General features: G+C 46.9%; 1 protein-coding gene and 2 long non-coding RNA genes across 19 annotated transcripts in view; 1 reads left to right on the forward strand and 2 right to left on the reverse strand.

Moving 5' to 3' along the window:
- Positions 1–11,894, forward strand: part of LOC118372980 (progesterone receptor-like) — a 38,071-nt gene extending 26,177 nt beyond the window's left edge. For both annotated transcript variants that reach the window (XM_052487801.1, XM_052487800.1), the window contains one exon: positions 9,516–11,894. In XM_052487801.1, coding sequence (XP_052343761.1) covers positions 9,516–9,683 — 168 coding nt within the window. In that variant the 3' untranslated portion in view covers positions 9,684–11,894. The remainder of the gene's footprint in view (positions 1–9,515) is intronic.
- LOC118380844 (uncharacterized) lies at positions 34–8,440 on the reverse strand. Of its 9 annotated transcripts, XR_008087285.1 has the most exons (6): positions 8,037–8,391; positions 5,055–5,181; positions 4,864–4,947; positions 629–4,715; positions 244–330; positions 34–126 (listed from the first exon to the last, which is right to left on the reverse strand). It is a non-coding gene; the product is annotated as an uncharacterized LOC118380844 (long non-coding RNA). The 9 variants fall into 9 exon arrangements; XR_008087280.1 differs by having other exon boundaries at positions 629–5,181; positions 8,037–8,115; positions 8,311–8,440; XR_008087284.1 differs by having other exon boundaries at positions 629–4,947.
- Positions 11,895–17,010: 5,116 nt separating the features above from the next.
- Positions 17,011–21,246, reverse strand: LOC127913742 (uncharacterized). 8 transcript variants are annotated; one of them, XR_008086620.1, is made up of 6 exons: positions 20,764–21,246; positions 20,368–20,543; positions 20,149–20,235; positions 19,749–19,880; positions 19,401–19,620; positions 18,816–19,117 (listed from the first exon to the last, which is right to left on the reverse strand). It is a non-coding gene; the product is annotated as an uncharacterized LOC127913742 (long non-coding RNA). The 8 variants fall into 8 exon arrangements; XR_008086624.1 differs by lacking the exons at positions 18,816–19,117; positions 20,764–21,246 and adding an exon at positions 17,011–18,809 and having other exon boundaries at positions 19,445–19,620; positions 20,368–20,708; XR_008086627.1 differs by lacking the exons at positions 20,149–20,235; positions 20,368–20,543; positions 20,764–21,246 and adding exons at positions 19,974–20,105; positions 20,544–20,708 and having other exon boundaries at positions 19,749–19,924.
- Between the last annotated feature and the right edge of the window lie 6,667 nt (positions 21,247–27,913).

A 27,913-nucleotide genomic window follows, 5' to 3' on the forward strand; every position in this document is an offset into this window, starting at 1 on the left:
TAACACAGCTACTGGACTTCCTACACCCGGTAATATTACCTAACCCTGACCTCTAACCCCTAACCCATACACAACGCCTGTTCCAGCTAACACAGCTACTGGACTTCCTACACCCGGTAATATTACCTAACCCTGACCTCTAACCCCTAACCCATACACAACGCCTGTTCCAGCTAACACAGCTACTGGACTTCCTACACCCGTAATATTACCTAACCCTGTAAATACACAACGCCTGTTTACCTAACCCTGACCTCTAACCCCTAACCCATACACAACGCCTGTTCCAGCTAACACAGCTACTGGACTTCCTACACCCGGTAATATTACCTAACCCTGACCTCTAACCCTAACCCATACACAACGCCTGTTCCAGCTAACACAGCTACTGGACTTCCTAACCCTAATCTAACCCCTAACCCATACACAACGCCTGTTCCAGCTAACACAGCTACTGGACTTCCTACACCCGGTAATATTACCTAACCCTGATCTCTAACCCCTAACCCATACACAACGCCTGTTCCAGCTAACCCTGGACACCCCTCCTGATCTCTAACCCTAACCCATACACAACGCCTGTTCCAGCTAACACAGCTACTGGACTTCCTACACCCGGTAATATTACCTAACCCTGACCTCTAACCCCTAACCCATACACAACGCCTGTTCCAGCTAACACAGCTACTGGACTTCCTACACCCGGTAATATTACCTAACCCTGACCTCTAACCCCTAACCCATACACAACGCCTGTTCCAGCTTACACAGCTACTGGACTTCCTACACTCGGTAATATTACCTAACCCTGACCTCTAACCCCTAACCCATACACACCGCCTGTTCCAGCTAACACAACTACGTCCGGTAATTTAATGATAATAATAATGATAATTAATTAGTATAGCGCTTTTCATTACAGCAAGAATCTCAATCTTAAAACAGTCTAATCTTTCAGTTAGCCTATTGACAGTTCTAGCTGGAAGGTCTTTCACAGTCATCCACATCCACAGTCATCCACAGTCTTTCACAGTCATCCACATCCACAGTCATCCACAGTCTTTCACAGTCATCTACAGTCTTTCACAGTCATCCACAGTCTTTCACAGTCATCCACAGTCTTTCACAGTCATCCACAGTCTTTCACAGTCATCCACATCCACAGTCATTCACAGTCATCCACAGTCTTTCACAGTCATCCACAGTCTTTCACAGTCATCCACAGTCTTTCACAGTCATCCACAGAGGCAGGTGCCAGTTCAACAGGTCACATCCTGTGTCCAATCCACTCTCCATGTCCACTTACCTGACCCGTCCACGTCTCTACCGACCAAGGCCCAAATGAAGGGTTGAGGTCCAGATGATTTTAAAAATGTAACCTTTATTTAACTAGGATAGTCAGTTAAGAACAAATTCTTATTTACAAGGACAGCCTACATCGGCCAAACCCATATGACACTTGGCCAATTGTGCACCGCTGTATGGGACTCTGGAATCGAACCAGGGTGTCTGTAGTGACGCCTCAAGCACTGAGATGCAGTGCTTTAGACCACTGCGCCATTCGGGAGCCCAAGGGTTGAGGCCCAGATGAAGGGTTGAAGCCCAGATGAAGACTGGGGCCCAGATGAAGACTGGGGCCCAGATGAAGGGTTGAAGCCCAGATGAAGACTGGGGCCCAGATGAAGGGTTGAAGCCCAGATGAAGGGTTGAAGCCCAGATGAAGACTGGGGCCCAGATGAAGGTTTGAATCCCAGATGAAGACTAGGGCCCAGATGAAGGGTTGAAGCCCAGATGAAGACTAGGGCCCATATGAAGGGTTGAAGCCCAGATGAAGACTGGGGCCCAGATGAAGGGTTGAAGCCCAGATGAAGACTGGGGCCCAGATGAAGGGTTGAAGCCCAGATGAAAACTGGGGCCCAGATGAAGGGTTGAAGCCCAGATGAAGGGCGGGCCGAGATGTGGGTTGAGCAGGGGTGAAACGATGCTTAGATCCAGGGGGGAAACAAGTTAGAAGTCAGGGCACCTCTTCCCTTGGAAACTCCTCTGAGAAACATGTAGCACCAACCTGGGTGAAGTAATGCAGCTGCTAAGCTTTATGGCATGAAGCTCACTACAGTCAGAAGTGATAGTCCACCTTGAAATAAACTACTGGGGAAAACCTAAACTACTGGGACATTCTCCAAGCCTCTGCCATCTCTTGTTGTTTCAAATAAAGTTGGTAGCTAAATAGCTTCTCGGTTCAGTTGGTAAAATAACTGACTTGCCGATCTTGCACTGCCGCGGATCAATATATTGTAATGAATCAGGCAGGAAGTGCGGCTCGAACCCTCAACCTTCTGGCCCGAAGCCCAGAACGCAACAACATGCTCTTCTTGCAGTCGATATCCGCACTTATAAACCCAGGATTGCTACAATATATACAATCAAAACTTACTTAGCTAACAAAATAAAAAGTTGATCAAAAAAGAAAACAACTAAAACTTCAAATATGTACAATATTTACAGAGCTCTCTGCGCCATGGCAACCACAGAACTGACCTATCCCTGACCTCTAACCCGTAACCCGTACTCAACACCTGTTCTAGCTAACCCAGCCAGTGGACTACCTACAGCAGATAATATAGACCTACTACCAAGGGCCAGCCTAGCTTTTTGTGGGCCTGTCATGGCAAATAATGTCCCTTGGCCAAATAGTGTCCCCTTCTGCGTCACAATGGAGTTCGATAAATTATTAGCGTTCCGTTGCTATATCAACGGTGGGATTACCTAATTACAGCCTAAAATGACGTTCTTTTCATCATCGCTATGCAAACAAGGCGGATTTCCGCAGCAATTTCGCTGTTTAAACAAGTTTTATTTAGCTGACAAAATGAAAACATTCATTCAAACTACTTTTGGGTACCTTGTTAACATTACAACATGAAATCCATGTCTTAAACATTATTACGTTTCGGAAATGTCAAATAAAACGTGTAATCTGCTTGACACATTAAAGTTACTTACCTTACAGACCAGGAAGTCAGATAATTTCCACTCCATTCATATGCAAATCTGTTGGATTCATACACTGGCTTGTCGGTCCCTCCCCTTATCTACGCTGAAATAATATATTTTCACTAGACCTCCTTTAGGATTAATGTTGTTCTATCTCACATAGCTCATTGGTACACCCTTGTGGTTGAATATATATGTGTTTATTGTCGGTCATAGGATACAACAATGAATAATGTGGAACAAATAAATACCATCGAAGGATACCTTACAACGATGAATAATGTGGAACAAATAAATACCATCGAAGGATACCTTACAACAATGAATCATGTGGAACAAATAAATACCATCGAAGGATACCTTACAACGATGAATAATGTGGAACAAATAAATACCATCGAAGGATACCTTACAACAATGAATCATGTGGAACAAATAAATACCATCGAAGGATACCTTACAACAATGAATCATGTGGAACAAATAAATACCATCGAAGGATACCTTACAACAATGAACACCGTGTGAAACAGCTGTGAAAACCAACCTAGCAATATTTCAGATTTTAATACATAAACTTAGATCGTTTTTGGTACAGTTGTGTCATTCATTTGTTTTACACTAACATGGCAATCATAGACTAAAATACTGAATTCTGGTGTGTGCAATATAGAGGAGGGGGTTGCTGTGTGGGTGGGTGGTTCTGCCTGTCACCTATTCTCAACAGGCAGTCAGTCTCAGAAGGGAGACTTGAAGAGGGAGACTGCAAAGTTCAGGCACTGATGCTCTCTTTGTTCTGAGTGTTTGCAGTGCGAGTGTTTTTAGTCCATCTGTGTATCTCACATATTATGTGCCCAGTATGATAGATTATGATAGAAAATGATAGAGTATGATAGACTATGATAGATAATTATAGAGTATGATAGAGTAGAATAGAGTAGGATAGACTATGATAGAGAATTATAGAGTATGATAGAGTATGATAGAGTAGAATAGAGTATGATAGAGTAGAATAGAGTATGATAGAGTAGGATATTGGAGAAGTACATTTTTATAGGCTTAGCATAACTACTATTTCTTGCTTTTCTTATTGTTTCTGTCAACCAAAGCTGAGCATAGTTTGTCTATTGGGCTTCACTGAAGTGTAGGGCGTCAGTGCTTTCAGTGGTCGACCGTCCAAGTGCTTCAACTGTAGAAGATTGTTGGCTTCCACCGAGGGAACCCTAGGAAGACAAAGAGAAAAATATCAGTGTTAGGGGAACTAAAACTAGCTTCAGGTTATTTTGTGTGCAAATACAAATAGTTATCATCTGATATTTTCTATATTCACTTTAACTGATGGTGACCCCAGCTAGGAGCGAAAGAGCAGTGAGGTTTCCCAGGTGTCGTCTTTCTTTCCTCCATCTTCCAAACCTAGTCATTGGCCCTGAAGTCGCAGCACTTGGTCCCCTTCTTCATTCTGCTCCAGTAGCTCTCCTTCTGTTTCTCCTTGTCCATGTTCAGTCTCACATTGACTGATAACAGGAATAAATGCTATTCTATTTCTTACATATCTCTTGGAGGGACAGAAAATAAATTGACAGCGGACAATGATTTTTACCTGGTGAAAAACCTCTACATCCTCCTCAGTCCGTGCCTGCAGGTACTGTAGTCCTCAAGGGTTCTGAGCTGGTTCGACAGCTTCCACCACATCAGGTGGGCTTTCAGTGATCTGAAAGTACCTTATAGAAAAATATCAATAGACAAACAACCTCAGTATATGCAATAATTGTATACACAATTGCATTGTTTTACCTCAGTCAACAGCTGCGACTCCTGTCCGTACTCGGTGGAGGCCTGGATGCTGCTGTTGTGTGCAAAGAGAATTACCTTCCAGTAGTTCTCCCAACCTTCCTGGTACCAATCAAGGGACTTGCCCATGACATGAGGGTCTGGTTGGTCCATTCACCAAACCTGGAGGAGGGGGTAGGAAAGGAATATCTATTGACAATGAAAGATATTGAAATAGGTCTGTTTATGTACCACGGAAAAACAAATAGTAAAGAATAAATAAAACAAACCATTGGTGACAGAAAATAACCTATAACATCCATCACTTGTTCTAGTGTTCATGACGTCGGTCACTCAACATGACTGAGGGTGTTGAAGATGTCCGTCATTGTCTTGGAGGTGTCCTCGCCAGTCGTCCTTGATGGGTATCATACCAAACAAAAATCTACTCTTGGTTTCAAGCACTTTTTTGAATGGGTTATACAGAAGAGAATTTAGAGTTAAGCACATTCTCTTCCTGTACTGAGCTTAATGAGTATTGCCTCCACATGCTCTTCCTGTACTGAGCTTAATGGGTATTGCCTCCACATTCTCTTCCTGTACTGAGCTTAATGGGTATTGCCTCCACATTCTCTTCCTGTACTGAGCTTAATGGGTATTGCCTTCACATGCTCTTCCTGTACTGAGCTTAATGGGTATTGCCTCCACATTCTCTTCCTGTACTGAGCTTAATGGGTATTGCCTTCACATTCTCTTCCTGTACTGAGCTTAATGGGTATTGCCTCCACATTCTCTTCCTGTACTGAGCTTAATGGGTATTGCCTCCACATTCTCTTCCTGTACTGAGCTTAATGGGTATTGCCTTCACATTCTCTTCCTGTACTGAGCTTAATGGGTATTGCCTCCACATTCTCTTCCTGTACTGAGCTTAATGGGTATTGCCTCCACATTCTCTTCCTGTACTGAGCTTAATGGGTATTGCCTCCACATTCTCTTCCTGTACTGAGCTTAATGGGTATTGCCTTCACATGCTCTTCCTGTACTGAGCTTAATGGGTATTGCCTCCACATTCTCTTCCTGTACTGAGCTTAATGGGTATTGCCTTCACATTCTCTTCCTGTACTGAGCTTAATGGGTATTGCCTCCACATTCTCTTCCTGTACTGAGCTTAATGGGTATTGCCTCCACATTCTCTTCCTGTACTGAGCTTAATGGGTATTGCCTTCACATTCTCTTCCTGTACTGAGCTTAATGGGTATTGCCTCCACATTCTCTTCCTGTACTGAGCTTAATGGGTATTGCCTTCACATTCTCTTCCTGTACTGAGCTTAATGGGTATTGCCTCCACATTCTCTTCCTGTACTGAGCTTAATGGGTATTGCCTTCACATTCTCTTCCTGTACTGAGCTTAATGGGTATTGCCTCCACATTCTCTTCCTGTACTGAGCTTAATGGGTATTGCCTTCACATTCTCTTCCTGTACTGAGCTTAATGGGTATTGCCTTCACATTCTCTTCCTGTACTGAGCTTAATGGGTATTGCCTTCACATTCTCTTCCTGTACTGAGTTTAATGGGTATTGCCTTCACATTCTCTTCCTGTACTGAGCTTAATGGGTATTGCCTCCACATTCTCTTCCTGTACTGAGCTTAATGGGTATTGCCTCCACATTCTCTTCCTGTACTGAGCTTAATGGGTATTGCCTCCACATTCTCTTCCTGTACTGAGCTTAATGGGTATTGCCTCCACATTCTCTTCCTGTACTGAGCTTAATGGGTATTGCCTCCACATTCTCTTCCTGTACTGAGCTTAATGGGTATTGCCTCCACATTCTCTTCCTGTACTGAGCTTAATGGGTATTGCCTCCACATGCTCTTCCTGTACTGAGCTTAATGGGTATTGCCTCCACATTCTCTTCCTGTACTGAGCTTAATGGGTATTGCCTCCACATGCTCTTCCTGTACTGAGCTTAATGGGTATTGCCTCCACATTCTCTTCCTGTACTGAGCTTAATGGGTATTGCCTCCACATGCTCTTCCTGTACTGAGCTTAATGGGTATTGCCTCCACATGCTCTTCCTGTACTGAGCTTAATGGGTATTGCCTCCACATTCTCTTCCTGTACTGAGCTTAATGGGTATTGCCTCCACATTCTCTTCCTGTACTGAGCTTAATGGGTATTGCCTCCACATTCTCTTCCTGTACTGAGCTTAATGGGTATTGCCTCCACATTCTCTTCCTGTACTGAGCTTAATGGGTATTGCCTCCACATTCTCTTCCTGTACTGAGCTTAATGGGTATTGCCTCCACATGCTCTTCCTGTACTGAGCTTAATGGGTATTGCCTCCACATTCTCTTCCTGTACTGAGCTTAATGGGTATTGCCTCCACATTCTCTTCCTGTACTGAGCTTAATGGGTATTGCCTCCACATGCTCTTCCTGTACTGAGCTTAATGGGTATTGCCTCCACATTCTCTTCCTGTACTGAGCTTAATGGGTATTGCCTCCACATGCTCTTCCTGTACTGAGCTTAATGGGTATTGCCTCCACATTCTCTTCCTGTACTGAGCTTAATGGGTATTGCCTCCACATGCTCTTCCTGTACTGAGCTTAATGGGTATTGCCTCCACATGCTCTTCCTGTACTGAGCTTAATGGGTATTGCCTCCACATGCTCTTCCTGTACTGAGCTTAATGGGTATTGCCTCCACATTCTCTTCCTGTACTGAGCTTAATGGGTATTGCCTCCACATTCTCTTCCTGTACTGAGCTTAATGGGTATTGCCTCCACATTCTCTTCCTGTACTGAGCTTAATGGGTATTGCCTCCACATTCTCTTCCTGTACTGAGCTTAATGGGTATTGCCTCCACATTCTCTTCCTGTACTGAGCTTAATGGGTATTGCCTCCACCTGCTCTTCCTGTACTGAGCTTAATGGGTATTGCCTCCACATTCTCTTCCTGTACTGAGCTTAATGGGTATTGCCTCCACATTCTCTTCCTGTACTGAGCTTAATGGGTATTGCCTCCACATTCTCTTCCTGTACTGAGCTTAATGGGTATTGCCTCCACATTCTCTTCCTGTACTGAGCTTAATGGGTATTGCCTCCACATGCTCTTCCTGTACTGAGCTTAATGGGTATTGCCTCCACATTCTCTTCCTGTACTGAGCTTAATGGGTATTGCCTCCACATTCTCTTCCTGTACTGAGCTTAATGGGTATTGCCTCCACATTCTCTTCCTGTACTGAGCTTAATGGGTATTGCCTCCACCTACTTGGTAAAGTGATGGGTCGCCGTTCGACAGCAGCTGTTGCCATTCCTGGATTTCGTGAAAGGTCCAATGAGGGTCACCTCTAACATTTAAAGTGTTAGAGAGAAGATTACTCTATTCTTATCCGTACCTGTGTCATACAGTATGCATATGTTCATATTTGTAAGGCTACTGACACACACACACACACACACACATTCTATAATACTGTTGTGGTCAAATAAAGCAACCATTACAAAACAACTTATCGGGCCGAAATTTGAATTGGGACACTCACCGATCATGTGCCATGATGAAACAACTTTGATGCGCTTCAACTCCGGCTCCACAGTCTTCGCCCTCTCAAACTTCTGGCAGGCTAGACAGGGTACTGACCTTTAGGCACAACGTGACAAATTGAAACATTGTGTGCTCTCTGATATGATATTCATTGAAATCCTAATAATTTCAGATATAATAGAATGTGATTGATAAATAAAAGGTTATTTCCCTTCTGTCCACCTCCTAGACAATTCCCTGTCAGAAGAAGCGTAGGTTGATTTTGACAATCATGTGCTCCGAAATGGCTAGCATGCGTCTTGGTCAGCACGGCCTCCTCCTCCTTAGTAAAAATCACCCTCCTGTGTGGCTGGCCACCTTCCCCTGTAGGTACATATGATTGCCTAACAAGTTGGAGGAGAAGAGGTGTTGAAATACTCTAGTCTAAGTACATTTACACTGCTGTCTTTCTCTCTCTCTGTTTCTCTCTCTTCGTCTGTCTCTCTGTCTGTCTTCCATTCTTTTCTACCTCCTCTCACTTTCATCCTTTCTCACTTACCTCCTCCCTCCTCTCTATGTCTGTCTAGCGAAGGCACCTAGTTGAGGGCATTTGGAATAACCATAATTGCTTACACCCATCCGTTTGATTGATCAGGTTGAACTTATAGCTAGACACCCTGATATGACGCATCCTTGTTCCTTCGCGACCCGCGACCAGGTCAAACAAGAGAACAACTTTGGTTTGTTCTGTTTTCCGGTCAGCACGTTCCAGCAACAGCTCTTGGTGTTCTACTGTTATAACTCTCAACAGTAAGTTTAGACCCCAACTCAGTTCCTAAAGTATTTTGGGAGGTTGGGGGCCGTAGTGGCCAGGGGCCCTAAGCAACAGCTTATGTCGTCTATACCCAGGGCCGGCCCTGCTTCTATCCCTAACCACTAACCCCTGACTTGTTCAACCCCCCCCCCCCCTGCTTTGGTGTTACTGACAATTGACTCCCTCTCTCTCCCCCCCTCTCTCCCTCTCTCTCCCCCTCTCTCACTCTCTCTCCCCCTCTCTCCCTCTCTCTCCCCCTCTCTCCCTCTCTCCCCCCTCTCTCCCTCTCTCTCCCCCTCTCTCACTCTCTCTCCCCCTCTCTCCCTCTCTCTCACTCTCTCTCCCCCCTCTCTCACTCTCTCTCTCACTCTCTCTCCCCCCCTCTCTCACTCTCTCTCTCTCACTCTCAGATTGTGAGGAAGCTGCACCAGTTCACCTATGATCTGTTTATCCAGGCCCAGTCTCTGCCCACCAGAGTCAGCTATCCAGAGATGATCTCTGAGATCGTCAGCGTTCACGTGCCCAAGATACTCACAGGCATAGTTCAGCCAATCCTCTTTCACAATGCACCTTGCTAGAGGGTCATCCCATCACAATGCACCTTGCTAGAGGGTCATCCCATCACAATGCACCTTGCTAGAGGGTCATCCCATCACAATGCACCTTGCTAGAGGGTCATCCTTTCACAATGCACCTTGTTAGAGGGTCATCCTATCACAATGCACCTTGTTAGAGGGTCATCCTATCACAATGCACCTTGTTAGAGGGTCATCCTATCACAATGCACCTTGTTAGAGGGTCATCCTATCACAATGCACCTTGTTAGAGGGTCATCCTATCACAATGCACCTTGTTAGAGGGTCATCCTATCACAAAACTTCCTGCTAGTGGTTCAACCCAGGGCAGGCCCTAGGCACAAGGTACTTTTTTTTTTTGGGCGGGGGGACTCAGTCGGGGTCTCAACTTAATGTTGAGAGTTAAAGTAAAATACACAAGGTGAAATGTTTTAATTTGTTAGTGAATCAGCAGTTTCTGTTAGTGAATCAGCAGTTTTTGTTAGTGAATCAGCAGTTTTTGTTAGTGAATCAGCAGTGTCAGTCTCTGAATTAGCCCTTGTTAGCAAACATTTATTTAGATTGGTAAGTTAGCCAGCTGTCTACGCCTTATAGTAATCATGGCCAACTAATGACCAGGCACGCATGTACCCTGACCTCCAGGGGACCTCTATTGATGTTGTCAGTCACTCTCACTCAGATATCATAAGTCATGGCAAAATGTGTAGAATTGTAGGAAATTTGCTTTAAAACTTGATCATTTCTCTCCACCCCCTGGCAGTATTTGTAGAATTGTTGGAAATGTGCTTTAAATCTGCAAGATCTTCTGGCTGTCCCATTTGAAGAAAAATGTGTAGAATTTGATAAAATGTGATTTAAAACCACAACATTTTCTGCCCCATAGCTAAATGCGAATGTGAATTTCAGGAAATGTACTTTAAAACTTACATTTGCTTTATCTGTGCCGTCAAGAGGGGGCCCAATAAAATGTTTTACCCGCATGGTGTGGGGCCCCAAAACGCTAGGGCCAGCCCTGGTTCAATATATCACAAAAACCTTACTAGAGGACCAACCATTGTCTGTACATGAATGGGCAAAGCCGTCAATGATGTCCCACCATTAATTCCTATGTGAAGACTCAATGTCGCATTTGAAGGTTAGGAAGTCGGTTTTAGCTTGCTAAAGTGCCGTCTCATTGGGGATATGTATGTCGACATAACATGCACAGTTTGAGCTACTCCGGGAAGGGACGTTGCAGGCTATAGGTCAGAGCTGCCTGCAACCGAAGGCCGACCAGGGTACTGCAGGCTACAATAGCAACTCAATTATCCTTATAACTTCTTTGTACAATTGTATTTTTTTTTATATATAATCAGTTCAAGGACATACATCTGTTCTAATATAAGCAATTATTGGTAACATGGTTGTGTTTGAATGCTAGTTTTTTTTAGTTTTTTCTCTAATATTGACAACGAAGATTGCCATTTTCCCATTCACTATTATGGGAGATCCTGCTTTCTGGAAACAACAGCCTTCAGTACCGCAGTCGGCCTTGAACTTCATGGCTTCAATGAGAGGGGTCAGTCGGTCTCCCCAGGGTTGATTACATTACAACCCCTGATCTCAAGCTAGGGTTTGATCCTGAATGTACATTTCAGACTGTTGGTTTTCTCTCTTTTCAGTTAACTGTTATATACTCTTTCATAGTTTCAGTAAATGTAGTAATATGTTTAACACTGTCAAAATAAGTCATAATTCTTCTGAATAACACATCATTCATACTCTTCAGACATTCATATATAACACAATATCTGTAAATATGAAATGCATTATACATTGCATATTCTATCAAAACAAATCATACTTCTTTAAAATTCTAACAAATGAAACTATCTATAACTATCTATATTCCACATCACTGGGTCTCTATTTGGCATCATGTGATTTGTATCTTAAGTATTCTATAAGTCACAGGGAAACACATACAGGTTGTATCCAAAATGACATCCAACCCTTTTAGTGCACTACATTTGAGTAGGACCCATAGGGCTCTGGTCAAAACTAGTGCACTATATAGGGAATGGGGTGCCAATTTCTGACTCAATTTTCCATAAAAAAACATATATTTCTCCCTCAGGTAAGGTGTTACCATCTATTGAAGTATTGAGCTTCATCAATACTTTATCCTATCTGAGTTCATATGTCTACTTACCAAATAAATACCGTACCTCACTATTCCAAAAGGTGTGTTCTATTCAGGTTATATGTTCACGATGTTGCAGGAGGAAGGAAACCAAGCCAAACACAATTCCCTAATTCTACTTGAGAAACACAATACATTTCTATCTCTTCCTGGGGGAAAAAAAGTTGCATCCTGAATAGGCCCCAGTGATCATCTGCTTATGGGTCTTGTAGTTTTTATATCTCAGCACAAAAAGAGCCCACAGCAAACATGATTACCAACAAGTTAGTAGAGAAGTTCAGTGTTCAACTACCGCCATCTAGTGGACTGCCCTGTTACTGCAACAAGAGGCAAATGAAGACCAGCTGGCAGTGATGTCGGACTGGGTTAGACAAACAGTCGCCACATTGATACCAACCACATTAGTCCTACATGCTGGAACAATCTTATATCATCATGAAAAGACGGAAATTATCATGTGCAGAGGAATGCGAAATGAAGAACTCCTTATAATCAAAACCGTCTTTTTTGATCTCACAACTTTCTTAATGTATTATTCATGAACATGCCTCTACAATCTGTCTTTCCCTCAATGTTCTATGTTGAAGTCTTCACATGTTGATGAAACCGGATAAGAATATGGTTTAAGGGCTGGCTCAACCCCTAAGCTGCGTTCCAATGTCCACACTAGTACGACACTTAGTATGAAGCGTGTACTCTTAAGTTGTATGGAGATTGGAACAGGGCCGAAATAGTCTAGTTCAACAGCCACTTTGTCTACAAGGCGTTGTCCCAAATGGAGCCCTTTATAGTGCACTACTTTTGACCAGGCCTCTGGTTAAACTAGTGCACTATACAGTGAATATGGTCTAATTTGGGACGCAGCCACAGACCCGCCTAAACCAGAACCTATGTCACATTGAATCTCTGATTCCTGTGGGTTTAAAAAACAGTCCATCTAGACTATCTGGTTGTATAAAAAATGAAAAACATCCTGTTAGTGAAATGTTTTAGTACATCTCTCCACAGCGAGGAGGAGTGACATGACTCTGACTGAACGCCACAGCGAGGAGGAGTGACATGACTCTGACTGAACGCCACAGCGAGGAGGAGTGACATGACTCTGACTGACCGCCACTAGTCTATTTTAGTTCATTGGATTGGATATCCGAAAGACCCGACTGTAAAAAGCCCAGATCTGTCTGAGTAACATCCTGCACGGCGGCCATGTTAAGTACACACACACACTGTCACACACACACACACTGTCACACACTCATACACACACACTCATACACACACACATTCTCAGTTCCTGCTCTATAACCAACTCTCTTAACAACTATTTGTCTCCTCATGAATGACGTAGGACTGGCGAATATATTATTTGCAACATTGCCCTTGTGGTTTGACTTTAAAAGACTTTCAAAGGACTGGCGTCTCCTACATTTGAAATCATCAAAAATACACGTGTTGACGACTACGTTTGAACTTTTAGATTCCATTTGATTTGTGTGTGTTTGTAATCTTCCAGCCATTCGTACATGAATATATTTCCACTGTAGTAGAAGTACTGGGGAGTAGAGACAAGACTTGTGACATCATAGTCACAAATATCCCTCTTCGTTTACATTCCTACCGGATGTATATTTCTCCCCAATGCACACCAGAGTACAACATACAGTAGAAACAGTCCACATGTATATCCAAGGAGTAGTTCTGTAGTTCTGACTGCTTATGTGTTAGTTTGCAACATGGTCTCATGAGTTTATATGTTCCATTTCAATGTACAGCAGTTGTATATTCATTTTTGTTGTTGTTGCAGTAAAACGATTGTTATGTAAGATTGTCACAAGTCACATTCCTGTGAGATTTCCTGTGCGGTTGGGCTATTGTAGGCGTTGTGCTAACAGAATGTTCCACAACATAATTGATTAGGGGAATGTTTAGGATAGTAAATCTCACGAGACAACGTGGTCAACCTTTGGGCCACTTGACTTGGGGCACAAAAAATAACAATTCTAAACCAAAGCAGCAGCACATAAAACAATACTAACATTAACATCTACACTCTGAATTCCACAACATATTGGCTGTGTCAGAAATAGCAGCCTATTCACTATATAGTGCACTAATGGGCCCTGGTCAAAAGTAGTGCACTATATGGTGAACAGGGAGCCATTTGGGACATTGGTCCTGGTTTATCAGCCAGTTGTGGAGGTGTAACCCGACACTATGTGGCCAGGGCTCACAGGGCTGTGGTGGAATGGTAATAAACAGGACTATTGTGACTATTAACACAACCCAGTCCATAAACAAACAATTAACAGACTATTAATATTTTACCAGACAGCCCTTCTCATCTCACTGTATGTTTACAGGAGGATGTCCCAGGAGAGAGAGAGAGTGTGTGGTTTACAGGAAGATGTCCTAGGAGTGAGAGAGAGAGAGTGTGGTTTACAGGAAGATGTCCTAGGAGTGAGAGAGAGAGAGTGTGTGGTTTACAGGAAGATGTCCTAGGAGTGAGAGAGAGTGTGTGGTTTACAGGAAGATGTCCTAGGAGTGTGAGAGAGAGAGAGTGTGTGGTTTACAGGAAGATGTCCTAGGAGTGAGAGAGAGAGAGAGAGAGATAGTGTGTGGTTTACAGGAAGATGTCCTAGGAGTGAGAGAGAGAGAGTGTGTGGTTTACAGGAAGATGTCCTAGGAGTGAGAGAGAGTGTGTGGTTTACAGGAAGATGTCCTATGAGTGAGAGGGGGAGTGTGTGTGTGGTTTAAAGTAAGATGTCCTAGGAGTGAGAGAGAGAGAGGGAGAGTGTGTGGTTTACAGGAAGATGTCCGAGGAGTGAGAGAGAGAGAGTGTGGTTTACATGAAGATGTCCTAGGAGTGAGAGTGAGAGAGGAGGAGTGTGTGTGGTTTACAGGAAGATGTCCTAGGAGTGAGAGAGAGAGAGGAGGAGTGTGTGTGGTTTACAGGAAGATGTCCTGGTCCGGGCCCTGGTCAAAAGTAGTGCACTATATGGTGAACAGGGAGCCATTTGGGACATTGGTCCTGGTTTATCAGCCAGTTGTGGAGGTGTAACCCGACACTATGTGGCCAGGGCTCACAGGGCTGTGGTGGAATGGTAATAAACAGGACTATTGTGACTATTAACACAACCCAGTCCATAAACAAACAATTAACAGACTATTAATATTTTACCAGACAGCCCTTCTCATCTCACTGTATGTTTACAGGAGGATGTCCCAGGAGAGAGAGAGAGTGTGTGGTTTACAGGAAGATGTCCTAGGAGTGAGAGAGAGAGAGAGAGAGAGTGTGTGGTTTACAGGAAGATGTCCTAGGAGTGAGAGAGAGTGTGTGGTTTACAGGAAGATGTCCTAGGAGTGTGAGAGAGAGAGAGTGTGGTTTACAGGAAGATGTCCTAGGAGTGAGAGAGAGAGAGGAGGAGTGTGTGTGGTTTACAGGAAGATGTCCTATGAGTGAGAGGGGGAGTGTGTGTGGTTTACAGGAAGATATCCTAGGAGTGAGAGAGGGGGAGTGTGTGTGGTTTACAGGAAGATGTCCTAGGAGTGAGAGAGAGAGAGTGTGTGGTTTACAGGAAGATGTCCTAGGAGTGAGAGAGAGAGTGTGTGGTTTACAGGAAGATGTCCTAGGAGTGTGAGAGAGAGAGAGAGTGTGGTTTACAGGAAGATGTCCTAGGAGTGAGAGAGAGAGAGGAGGAGTGTGTGTGGTTTACAGGAAGATATCCTAGGAGTGAGAGAGAGAGAGAGGGGGAGTGTGTGGTTTACAGGAAGATGTCCTAGGAGTGAGAGAGGGAGAGTGTGGTTTACAGGAAGATATCCTAGGAGTGTGAGAGAGAGAGAGAGAGGGGGGGGTTACAGGAAGATGTCCTAGGAGTGAGAGAGAGAGAGGGGAGTGTGTGGTTTAAAGGAGGATGTTCTAGGAGTGAGAGATAGAGAGGGGGAGTGTGTGTGGTTTAAAGTAAGATGTCCTAGGAGTGTGAGAGAGAGAGAGAGTGTGGTTTACAGGAAGATGTCCGAGGAGTGAGCGAGAGAGAGGAGGAGTGTGTGTGGTTTACAGGAAGATGTCCTAGGAGTGAGAGAGAGAGAGAGAGAGAGGAGGAGTGTGTGTGGTTTACAGGAAGATGTCCTAGGAGTGAGAGAGAGAGGGGGAGTGTGTGTGGTTTACAGGAAGATGTCCTAGGAGTGAGAGGGGGAGTGTGTGTGGTTTACAGGAAGATGTCCTAGGAGTGAGAGAGAGAGAGAGGAGGAGTGTGTGTGGTTTACAGGAAGATGTCCTAGGAGTGAGAGGGGGAGTGTGTGTGGTTTACAGGAAGATATCCTAGGAGTGAGAGGGAGAGAGAGAGAGGGGGGGTGTGTGTGGTTTAAAGTAAGATGTCCTAGGAGTGAGAGAGAGAGAGAGGGAGAGTGTGTGGTTTACAGGAAGATGTCCGAGGAGTGAGAGAGAGAGAGTGTGGTTTACATGAAGATGTCCTAGGAGTGAGAGTGAGAGAGGAGGAGTGTGTGTGGTTTACAGGAAGATGTCCTAGGAGTGAGAGAGAGAGAGGAGGAGTGTGTGTGGTTTACAGGAAGATGTCCTTGGAGTGAGAGAGAGAGAGAGAGGAGGAGTGTGTGTGGTTTACAGGAAGATGTCCTAGGAGTGAGCGGGGGAGTGTGTGTGGTTTACAGGAAGATATCCTAGGAGTGAGAGAGAGAGGGGGAGTGTGTGTGGTTTACAGGAAGATGTCCTAGGAGTGAGAGGGAGAGAGAGAGGGGGGGAGTGTGTGTGGTTTAAAGTAAGATGTCCTAGGAGTGAGAGAGAGAGGGAGAGTATGTGGTTTACAGGAAGATGTCCTAGGAGTGAGAGGGAGAGAGAGAGAGGGGGAGTGTGTGTGGTTTGAAATAAGATGTCCTAGGAGTGAGAGAGAGAGATAGAGAGGGGGAGTGTGTGTGGTTTCAAGTAAGATGTCCTAGGAGTGAGAGAGAGAGAGGAGGAGTGTGTGTGGTTTACAGGAAGATGTCCTAGGAGTGAGAGAGAGAGGAGGAGTGTGTGTGGTTTACAGGAAGATATCCTAGGAGTGAGAGGGAGAGAGAGGGGGGAGTGTGTGTGGTTTACAGGAAGATATCCTAGGAGTGAGAGGGAGAGAGAGGGGGGGGGTGTGTGTGGTTTAAAGTAAGATGTCCTAGGGGTGAGAGAGAGAGGGAGAGTGTGTGGTTTACAGGAAGATGTCCGAGGAGTGAGAGAGAGAGTGTGGTTTACATGAAGATGTCCTAGGAGTGAGAGTGAGAGAGGAGGAGTGTGTGTGGTTTACAGGAAGATGTCCTAGGAGTGTGAGAGAGAGAGGAGGAGTGTGTGTGGTTTACAGGAAGATGTCCTAGGAGTGAGAGAGAGAGAGGAGGAGTGTGTGTGGTTTACAGGAAGATGTCCTAGGAGTGAGAGGGGGAGTGTGTGTGGTTTACAGGAAGATATCCTAGGAGTGAGAGAGAGAGAGAAAGAGGGGGAGTGTGTGTGGTTTACAGGAAGATGTCCTAGGAGTGAGAGGGAGAGAGAGAGGGGGGGAGTGTGTGTGGTTTAATGTAAGATGTCCTAGGAGTGAGAGAGAGAGAGGGAGAGTATGTGGTTTACAGGAAGATGTCCTAGGAGTGAGAGAGAGAGGGGGAGTGTGTGGTTTGAAGTAAGATGTCCTAGGAGTGAGAGAGAGAGAGGGGAGTGTGTGGTTTACAGGAAGATGTCCTAGGAGTGAGAGATAGAGAGGGAGTGTGTGTGGTTTCAAGTAAGATGTCCTAGGAGTGAGAGAGAGAGAGTGTGGTTTACAGGAAGATGTCCTAGGAGTGAGAGAGAGAGAGTGTGGTTTACAGGAAGATGTCCTAGGAGTGAGAGAGAGAGAGAGAGAGGGGGAGTGTGTGGTTTAAAGGAGGATGTTCTAGGACAGAGAGAGAGAGGGGGGAGTGTGTGGTTTAAAGGAGGATGTTCTAGGAGTGAGAGATAGAGAGGGGGAGTGTGTGTGGTTTCAAGTAAGATGTCCTAGGAGTGAGAGAGAGAGAGAGAGAGAGAGAGAGGGGCAGTGTGTGTGGTTTAAAGGAGGATGTTCTAGGAGTGAGAGAGAGAGAGAGGGGCAGTGTGTGGTTTAAAGGAGGATGTCCTAGGGGTGTTTGAACATGAGCTGCTTTCAGCTGTAGCATAAGGAGAGAGGACTGGTGTAATGGTCTTGATCGAGGGAAGAGGAGGAGGAGAGAGGAGGAAAGGACAGGGAGAGAAGGAAAGGAAAGGGAGAGAATGAAAGGACAGGGAGAGAAGGAAAGGAAAGGGAGAGAAGGAAAGGACAGGGAGAGAAGGAAAGGAAAGGGAGAGAAGGAAAGGAAAGGGAGAGAAGGAAAGGACAGGGAGAGAAGGAAAGGAAAGGGAGAGAAGGAAAGGAAAGGGAGAGAAGGAAAGGACAGGGAGAGAAGGAACGGAAAGGGAGAGAAGGAAAGGAAAGGGAGAGAAGGAAAGGACAGGGAGAGAAGGAAAGGACTAGAAGATGGACAGAAGGTGTAGAGGGTTGGGAAAAAAGGGAGAAATCAAATCAAATTGTATTTGTCACGTACACATGGTAAGCAGATGTTAATGCGAGTGTAGCGAAATGCTTGTGCTTCTAGTTCTGACCATGTAGTTATATCTAACAAGTAATCTAACAATTTCACAACTACCTACTCAATGTTAGTCATGGCTGTTTAACAGTCTGATGGCCCCCGGTGATGTGTTGTGCAGACCTCACTATCCTCTGGGAGCCTTATGGTTGTGGGTGGAGCAGACCTCACTACCCTCTGGAGAGCCTTATGGTTGTGGGTGGAGCAGATCTCACTACCCTCTGGGAGCCTTATGGTTGTGGGTGGAGCAGACCCCACTACCCTCTGGAGAGCCTTATGGTTGTGGGCGGAGCAGACCTCACTACCCTCTGGAGAGCCTTATGGTTGTGGGCGGAGCAGACCTCACTACCCTCTGGAGAGCCTTATGGTTGTGGGTGGAGCAGACCTCACTACCCTCTGGAGAGCCTTATGGTTGTGGGTGGAGCAGACCTCACTACCCTCTGGAGAGCCTTATGGTTGTGGGTGGAGCAGACCTCACTACCCTCTGGAGAGCCTTATGGTTGTGGGTGGAGCAGACCTCACTACCCTCTGGAGAGCCTTATGGTTGTGGGTGGAGCAGACCTCACTACCCTCTGGAGAGCCTTATGGTTGTGGGTGGAGCAGACCTCACTACCCTCTGGAGAGCCTTATGGTTGTGGGTGGAGCAGACCTCACTACCCTCTGGGAGCCTTATGGTTGTGGGTGGAGCAGACCTCACTACCCTCTGGAGAGCCTTATGGTTGTGGACCTCACTACCCTCTGGAGAGCCTTATGGCAGACCTCACTACCCTCTGGGAGCCTTATGGTTGTGGGTGGAGCAGACCTCACTACCCTCTGGGAGCCTTATGGTTGTGGGTGGAGCAGACCTCACTACCCTCTGGGAGCCTTATGGTTGTGGGCGGAGCAGACCTCACTACCCTCTGGAGAGCCTTATGGTTGTGGGCGGAGCAGACCTCACTACCCTCTGGAGAGCCTTATGGTTGTGGGTGGAGCAGACCTCACTACCCTCTGGAGAGCCTTATGGTTGTGGGCGGAGCAGACCTCACTACCCTCTGGAGAGCCTTATGGTTGTGGGCGGAGCAGACCTCACTACCCTCTGGAGAGCCTTATGGTTGTGGGCGGAGCAGACCTCACTACCCTCTGGAGAGCCTTATGGTTGTGGGCGGAGCAGACCTCACTACCCTCTGGAGAGTATGGTTGGGCGGAGCAGACCTCACTACCCTCTGGAGAGCCTTATGGTTGTGGGCGGAGCAGACCTCACTACCCTCTGGAGAGCCTTATGGTTGTGGGGCGGAGCAGACCTCACTACCCTCTGGAGAGCCTTATGGTTGTGGGCGGAGCAGACCTCACTACCCTCTGGAGAGCCTTATGGTTGTGGGCGGAGCAGACCTCACTACCCTCTGGAGAGCCTTATGGTTGTGGGTGGAGCAGACCTCACTACCCTCTGGAGAGCCTTATGGTTGTGGGTGGAGCAGACCTCACTACCCTCTGGAGAGCCTTACCCTCTGGTTGTGGGTGGAGCAGACCTCACTACCCTCTGGAGAGCCTTATGGTTGTGGGTGGAGCAGACCTCACTACCCTCTGGAGAGCCTTATGGTTGTGGGTGGAGCAGACCTCACTACCCTCTGGAGAGCCTTATGGTTGTGGGTGGAGCAGACCTCACTACCCTCTGGGAGCCTTATGGTTGTGGGTGGAGCAGACCTCACTACCCTCTGGGAGCCTTATGGTTGTGGGCGGAGCAGACCTCACTACCCTCTGGAGAGCCTTATGGTTGTGGGCGGAGCAGACCTCACTACCCTCTGGAGAGCCTTATGGTTGTGGGTGGAGCAGACCTCACTACCCTCTGGAGAGCCTTATGGTTGTGGGCGGAGCAGACCTCACTACTCTCTGGAGAGCCTTATGGTTGTGGGCGGAGCAGACCTCACTACCCTCTGGAGAGCCTTATGGTTGTGGGCGGAGCAGACCTCACTACCCTCTGGAGAGCCTTATGGTTGTGGGCGGAGCAGACCTCACTACCCTCTGGAGAGCCTTATGGTTGTGGGCGGAGCAGACCTCACTACCCTCTGGAGAGCCTTATGGTTGTGGGCGGAGCAGACCTCACTACCCTCTGGAGAGCCTTATGGTTGTGGGTGGAGCAGACCTCACTACCCTCTGGAGAGCCTTATGGTTGTGGGCGGAGCAGACCTCACTACCCTCTGGAGAGCCTTATGGTTGTGGGTGGAGCAGACCTCACTACCCTCTGGAGAGCCTTATGGTTGTGGGCGGAGCAGACCTCACTACTCTCTGGAGAGCCTTATGGTTGTGGGCGGAGCAGACCTCACTACCCTCTGGAGAGCCTTATGGTTGTGGGCGGAGCAGACCTCACTACCCTCTGGAGAGCCTTATGGTTGTGGGCGGAGCAGACCTCACTACCCTCTGGAGAGCCTTATGGTTGTGGGCGGAGCAGACCTCACTACCCTCTGGAGAGCCTTATGGTTGTGGGCGGAGCAGACCTCACTACCCTCTGGAGAGCCTTATGGTTGTGGGCGGAGCAGACCTCACTACCCTCTGGAGAGCCTTACGGTTGTGGGCGGAGCAGTTGCCGTACCAGGCGGTGATACAGCCTGACAGGATGCTCTTGATTGTGCATCTGTAAAAGTTTGTGTGTTTTTGGTGACAAGCCAAATTTCTCCAGCCTCCTGAGGTTGAAGAGGCGCTGCTGCACCTTCTTCACGATGCTGTCTGTGTGGGTGGACCAATTCAGTTTGTCCGTGATGTGTACGCCGAGGAACTTAAAACGTTCTACCTTCTCCACTACTGTCCCGAGGGGAGGAGGAGGTAGAAAGAGAGAGAGGACTGGGGAAATGGTTTGGAGAAGGTGGAAAGGGAATAGAGAAGATTAGATGGAGAGCAGGGTTGGGGAATAACAAATTACATGTAATCTGATTACAAAAAATGTCATCATTTGTGTCCTAATAAAAAATATCGTAATCAGATTGCATAAAAAAACAAAACAAGATGACACCTTTCTGTTTTCTCAAAAAGGCGCAAGTTTAAGTTTGTCCCACTTTAGCAAGTCAGAGACCACTATGATGACACACCAATCAGAGACTACTATGATGACACACCAAATGATGACCACCAATCAGAGACCACTATAATGACACACCAAATGATGACCACTATGATGACACACCAGTCAGAGACCACTATGATGACACACAAATCAGAGACCACTATGATGACACACCAAATGATGACCACCAATCAGAGACCACTATGATGACACACCAAATGATGACCACCAATCAGAGACCACTATTATGACACCAATCAGAGACTACTATGATGACACACCAAATGATGACCACCAATCAAAGACCACTATGATGACACACCAAATGATGAACACCAATCAGAGACCACTATGATGACCACCAATCAGAGACCACTATGATGGCACACCAATCAGAGACCACTATGATGACCACCAATCAGAGACCACTATGATGACACACCAAATGATGACCACCAATCAGAGACCACTATGATGACACACCAATCAGAGACTACTATGATGACCACCAATCAGAGACCACTATGATGACACACCAAATGATGACCACCAATCAGAGACCACTATGATGACACACCACATTTACATTTTACATTTAAGTCATTTAGCAGACGCTCTTATCCAGAGCGACTTACAAATTGGTGCATTCACCTTATGACATCCAGTGGAACAGCCACTTTACAATAATGCATCTAAATCTTTTAGGGGGGTGAGAAGGATTACTTATCCTATCCTAGGTATTCCTTAAAGAGGTGGGGTTTCAGGTGTCTCCGGAAGGTGGTGATTGACTCCGCTGTCCTGGCGTCGTGAGGGAGTTTGTTCCACCATTGGGGGGCCAGAGCAGCGAACAGTTTTGACTGGGCTGAGCGGGAACTGTACTTCCTCAGTGGTAGGGTGGCGAGCAGGCCAGAGGTGGATGAACGCAGTGCCCTTGTTTGGGTGTAGGGCCTGATCAGAGCCTGGAGGTACTGAGGTGCTGTTCCCCTCACAGCTCCGTAGGCAAGCACCATGGTCTTGTAGCGGATGCGAGCTTCAACTGGAAGCCAGTGGAGAGAGCGGAGGAGCGGGGTGACGTGAGAGAACTTGGGAAGGTTGAACACCAGACGGGCTGCGGCGTTCTGGATGAGTTGTAGGGTTTAATGGCACAGGCAGGGAGCCCAGCCAACAGCGAGTTGCAGTAATCCAGACGGGAGATGACAAGTGCCTGGATTAGGACCTGCGCCGCTTCCTGTGTGAGGCAGGGTCGTACTCTGCGGATGTTGTAGAGCATGAACCTACAGGAACGGGCCACCGCCTTGATGTTAGTTGAGAACGACAGGGTGTTGTCCAGGATCACGCCAAGGTTCTTAGCGCTCTGGGAGGAGGACACAATGGAGTTGTCAACCGTGATGGCGAGATCATGGAACGGGCAGTCCTTCCCGGGAGGAAGAGCAGCTCCGTCTTGCCGAGGTTCAGCTTGAGGTGGTGATCCGTCATCCACACTGATATGTCTGCCAGACATGCAGAGATGCGATTCGCCACCTGGTCATCAGAAGGGGGAAAGGAGAAGATTAATTGTGTGTCGTCTGCATAGCAATGATAGGAGAGACCATGTGAGGTTATGACAGAGCCAAGTGACTTGGTGTATAGCGAGAATAGGAGAGGGCCTAGAACAGAGCCCTGGGGGACACCAGTGGTGAGAGCGCGTGGTGAGGAGACAGATTCTCGCCACGCCACCTGGTAGGAGCGACCTGTCAGGTAGGACGCAATCCAAGCGTGGGCCGCGCCGGAGATGCCCAACTCGGAGAGGGTGGAGAGGAGGAGCTGATGGTTCACAGTATCGAAGGCAGCTGATAGGTCTAGAAGGATGAGAGCAGAGGAGAGAGAGTTAGCTTTAGCAGTGCGGAGCGCCTCCGTGATACAGAGAAGAGCAGTCTTAGTTGAATGACTAGTCTTGAAACCTGACTGATTTGGATCAAGAAGGTCATTCTGAGAGAGATAGCGGGAGAGCTGGCCAAGGACGGCACGTTCAAGAGTTTTGGAGAGGAAAGAAAGAAGGGATACTGGTCTGTAGTTGTTGACATCGGAGGGATCGAGTGTAGGTTTTTTCAGAAGGGGTGCAACTCTCGCTCTCTTGAAGACGGAAGGGACGTAGCCAGCGGTCAGGGATGAGTTGATGAGCGAGGTGAGGTAAGGGAGAAGGTCTCCGGAAATGGTCTGGAGAAGAGAGGAGGGGATAGGGTCAAGCGGGCAGGTTGTTGGGCGGCCGGCCGTCACAAGACGCGAGATTTCATCTGGAGAGAGAGGGGAGAAAGAGGTCAGAGCACAGGGTAGGGCAGTGTGAGCAGAACCAGCGGTGTCGTTTGACTTAGCAAACGAGGATCGGATGTCGTCGACCTTCTTTTCAAAATGGTTGACGAAGTCATCTGCAGAGAGGGAGGGGGGGGGGGGAGGAGGATTCAGGAGGGAGGAGAAGGTGGCAAAGAGCTTCCTAGGGTTAGAGGCAGATGCTTGGAATTTAGAGTGGTAGAAAGTGGCTTTAGCAGCAGAGACAGAGGAGGAAAATGTAGAGAGGAGGGAGTGAAAGGATGCCAGGTCCGCAGGGAGGCGAGTTTTCCTCCATTTCCGCTCGGCTGCCCGGAGCCCTGTTCTGTGAGCTCGCAATGAGTCGTCGAGCCACGGAGCGGGAGGGGAGGACCGAGCCGGCCTGGAGGATAGGGGACATAGAGAGTCAAAGGATGCAGAAAGGGAGGAGAGGAGGGTTGAGGAGGCAGAATCAGGAGATAGGTTGGAGAAGGTTTGAGCAGAGGGAAGAGATGATAGGATGGAAGAGGAGAGAGTAGCGGGGGAGAGAGAGCGAAGGTTGGGACGGCGCGATACCATCCGAGTAGGGGCAGTGTGGGAAGTGTTGGATGAGAGCGAGAGGGAAAAGGATACAAGGTAGTGGTCGGAGACTTGGAGGAGTTGCAATGAGGTTAGTGGAAGAACAGCATCTAGTAAAGATGAGGTCGAGCGTATTGCCTGCCTTGTGAGTAGGGGGAAGGTGAGAGGGTGAGGTCAAAGAGGAGAGGAGTGGAAAGAAGGAGGCAGAGAGGAATGAGTCAAAGGTAGACGTGGGGAGGTTAAAGTCGCCCAGAACTGTGAGAGGTGAGCCATCCTCAGGAAAGGAGCTTATCAAGGCATCAAGCTCATTGATGAACTCTCCGAGGGGACCTGGAGGGCGATAAATGATAAGGATGTTAAGCTTGAAAGGGCTGGTAACTGTGACAGCATGAAATTCAAAGGAGGCGATAGACAGATGGGTAAGGGGAGAAAGAGAGAATGACCACTTGGGAGAGATGAGGATCCCGGTGCCACCACCCCGCTGACCAGAAGCTCTCGGGGTGTGCGAGAACACGTGGGCGGACGAAGAGAGAGCAGTAGGAGTAGCAGTGTTATCTGTGGTGATCCATGTTTCCGTCAGTGCCAAGAAGTCGAGGACTGGAGGGAGGCATAGGCTGAGATGAACTCTGCCTTGTTGGCCGCAGATCGGCAGTTCCAGAGGCTACCGGAGACCTGGAACTCCACGTGGGTCGTGCACGCTGGGACCACCAGATTAGGGTGGCCGCGGCCACGCGGTGTGGAGCGTTTGTATGGTCTGTGCAGAGAGGAGAGAACAGGGATAGACAGACACATAGTTGACAGGCTACAGAAGAGGCTACGCTAATGCAAGGAGATTGGAATGACAAGTGGACTACACGTCTCGAATGTTCAGAAAGTTAAGCTTACGTAGCAAGAATCTTATTGACTAAAATTATTAAAATGATACAGTACTGCTGAAGTAGGCTAGTCAGAGACCACTATGATGACACACCAAATGATGACCACCAATCAGAGACCACTATGATGACACACCAAATGATGACCACCAATCAGAGACCACTATGATGACCACCAATCAGAGACCACTATGATGACACACCAAATGATGACCACCAATCAGAGACCACTATGATGACACAAAAAATGATGACCACCAATCAGAGACCATTATGATGACACACCAAATGATGACCACCAATCAGATACCACTATGATGACACACCAAATGATGACCACCAATCAGAGACCACTATGATGACACACCAAATGATGACCACCAATCAGAGACCACTATGATGACACACCAAATGTGTTTGATGGATGCTTTATGTCTTCTAACGCTTCTTAATTAAGGAGCAAATAATCAGATTACGTTACTGAGTTTGAGTAATGCAAAAGTTATGTTACTGATTACAATTTTGGACAGGTAACTAGTAACTGTAACGGATTACATTTAGAAAGTAACCTATTCAACCCTGGAGAGACAACCTGATTGCAACATGAGGAGAAAGTCAGCTTTCTACAGCTGGTCTCAGTCTGGGGCGTGTTGAGACAGAGGATGTGGGCAAAGGCACGAGGCCCTACGAGCTCATTCACACTAGAATGTCTGCTTACTGGTTCCTATTCTATGATCTGGGATCAGGGTGGACAGTAGGACTATATAGCTCAGGGAAACTCCCAGTCTCAGAGAGAGAGAGGGGGAGGAGAGGTAGGGAGATAGAGAGGGAGGGAGGGAGAAAGAGCGAGAGAGAGGGGGATAGATGGAGAGAGAGAGAGGAGGAGGGAGAGGGAGGGAGGAGATGGAGAAGGAGGAAGAGTGGGAAGAGAGAGAGAGGGAGGAGAGGGAGATGGAGAAGGAGGGAGAGCGGGAGGAGAGGGAAGAGAGAGAGAAGGCCCACTATGACCTCAGCAAGTCCCAGTGGAACATGTATTTGTCTTTACTTGAAAGTATGATTTATTTTCCGAGCTGTAAGAGTAGGGTTATTTTTGGCACTGAAACATGTTTGGAAGAATAGCAGAAAAAATAAACGTTTCAAGGCTTGAGGTTTTTTGATGTTTGCCTGGAGACTGAATAAGGACTTATCATTCTCTCCTGATGAGTTTCACTACTTACATTTGAAATAATTGCATTATATCGGAATCATAACCACATCGTTATCCAGGAGAAAGAGATGGAGAGAGAGTCAGAGGGATTGAGGAAGATAAGAGAGGAAGTGAAATGGAGAGAAAAAGAGAGATGGAGAAGAAAGGGAAAGAGAGAGAGAGAGGGATTGAGGAATAGATGGAGAAGAGAGGGAAAGAGAGAGGGATTGAGGAAGAGATGGAGAAGAGAGGGATTGAGGAAGAGATGGAGAAGAGAGAGAGAGGGGGATTGAGGAAGAGATGGAGAAGAGAGAGAGAGATTGAGGAAGAGATGGAGAAGAGAGGGATTGAGGAAGAGATGGAGAAGAGAGAGAAAGATAGAGAGAGGGATTGAGAAAGAGTTGGAGAAGAGAGAGAGGGATTGAGGAAGAGATGGAGAAGAGAGAGAGAGGGATTGAGGAAGAGATGGAGAAGAGAGAGAGGGGGATTGAGGAAGAGATGGAGAAGAGAGAGATTGAGGAAGAGATGGAGAAGAGAGGGATTGAGGAAGAGATGGAGAAGAGAGAGAAAGATAGAGAGAGGGATTGAGAAAGAGTTGGAGAAGAGAGAGAGGGATTGAGAAAGAGTTGGAGAAGAGAGAGAGGGATTGAGGAAGAGATGGAGAAGAGAGAGAGGGATTGAGGAAGAGATGGAGAAGAGAGGGAAATAGAGAGAGGGATTGAGGAAGAGATGGAGAAGAGAGGGAAACAGACAGAGAGGGATTGAGGAAGAGATGGAGAAGAGAGAGAGGGATTGAAGAAGAGATGGAGAAGAGAGGGCAGCGGTTGTATCAGATTTCCTCCACTGGGTGTAGATGTGGTCTTAGATTTCTCTCTGGGCTGCTGATTAACGTCTCTGTGTGTGTGCGTGAGTGTGTGACTGAATGTGTGTGTCTGCATGTGTGTTTGTGCCCGAGCAGAGGCGAGGAACTTCAGATTTAATTTCCCCCAGCACCAGATATTACACCCCTCCTCCCTCTCATTGTGGTTTTATTGGAATGGGGTGTTTGTGATGCAATAAAACATGGGGGATGTGTTAGTATGGAATTGTTAATCTATACATTTGTCTCCCTCTCTCTCCATCTATCCCTATCCCTCTCTCTCTCTCTCTCTCTCTCTCCATCTATCCCTATCCCTCTCTCTCTCTCTCTCCATCTATCCCTATCCCTCTCTCTCTCTCTCTCCATCTATCCCTCTCTCTCTCTCTCTCTCTCTCTCCATCTATCCCTCTCTCTCTCTCTCTCTCTCTCCATCTATCCCTATCCCTCTCTCTCTCTCTCTCTCCATCTATCCCTATCCCTCTCTCTCTCTCTCTCTCTCTCTCTCTCCATCTATCCCTATCCCTCTCTCTCTCTCTCTCAATTCAATTCAATTCAAGGGCTTTATTGGCATGGGAAACATGTGTTAACATTGCCAAAGCAAGTGAGGTAGACAACATACAAAGTGAATA

The sequence above is a fragment of the Oncorhynchus keta genome, chromosome 30 (genome assembly GCF_023373465.1).
Source record: "Oncorhynchus keta strain PuntledgeMale-10-30-2019 chromosome 30, Oket_V2, whole genome shotgun sequence".
Taxonomy (NCBI): domain Eukaryota; kingdom Metazoa; phylum Chordata; class Actinopteri; order Salmoniformes; family Salmonidae; genus Oncorhynchus; species Oncorhynchus keta.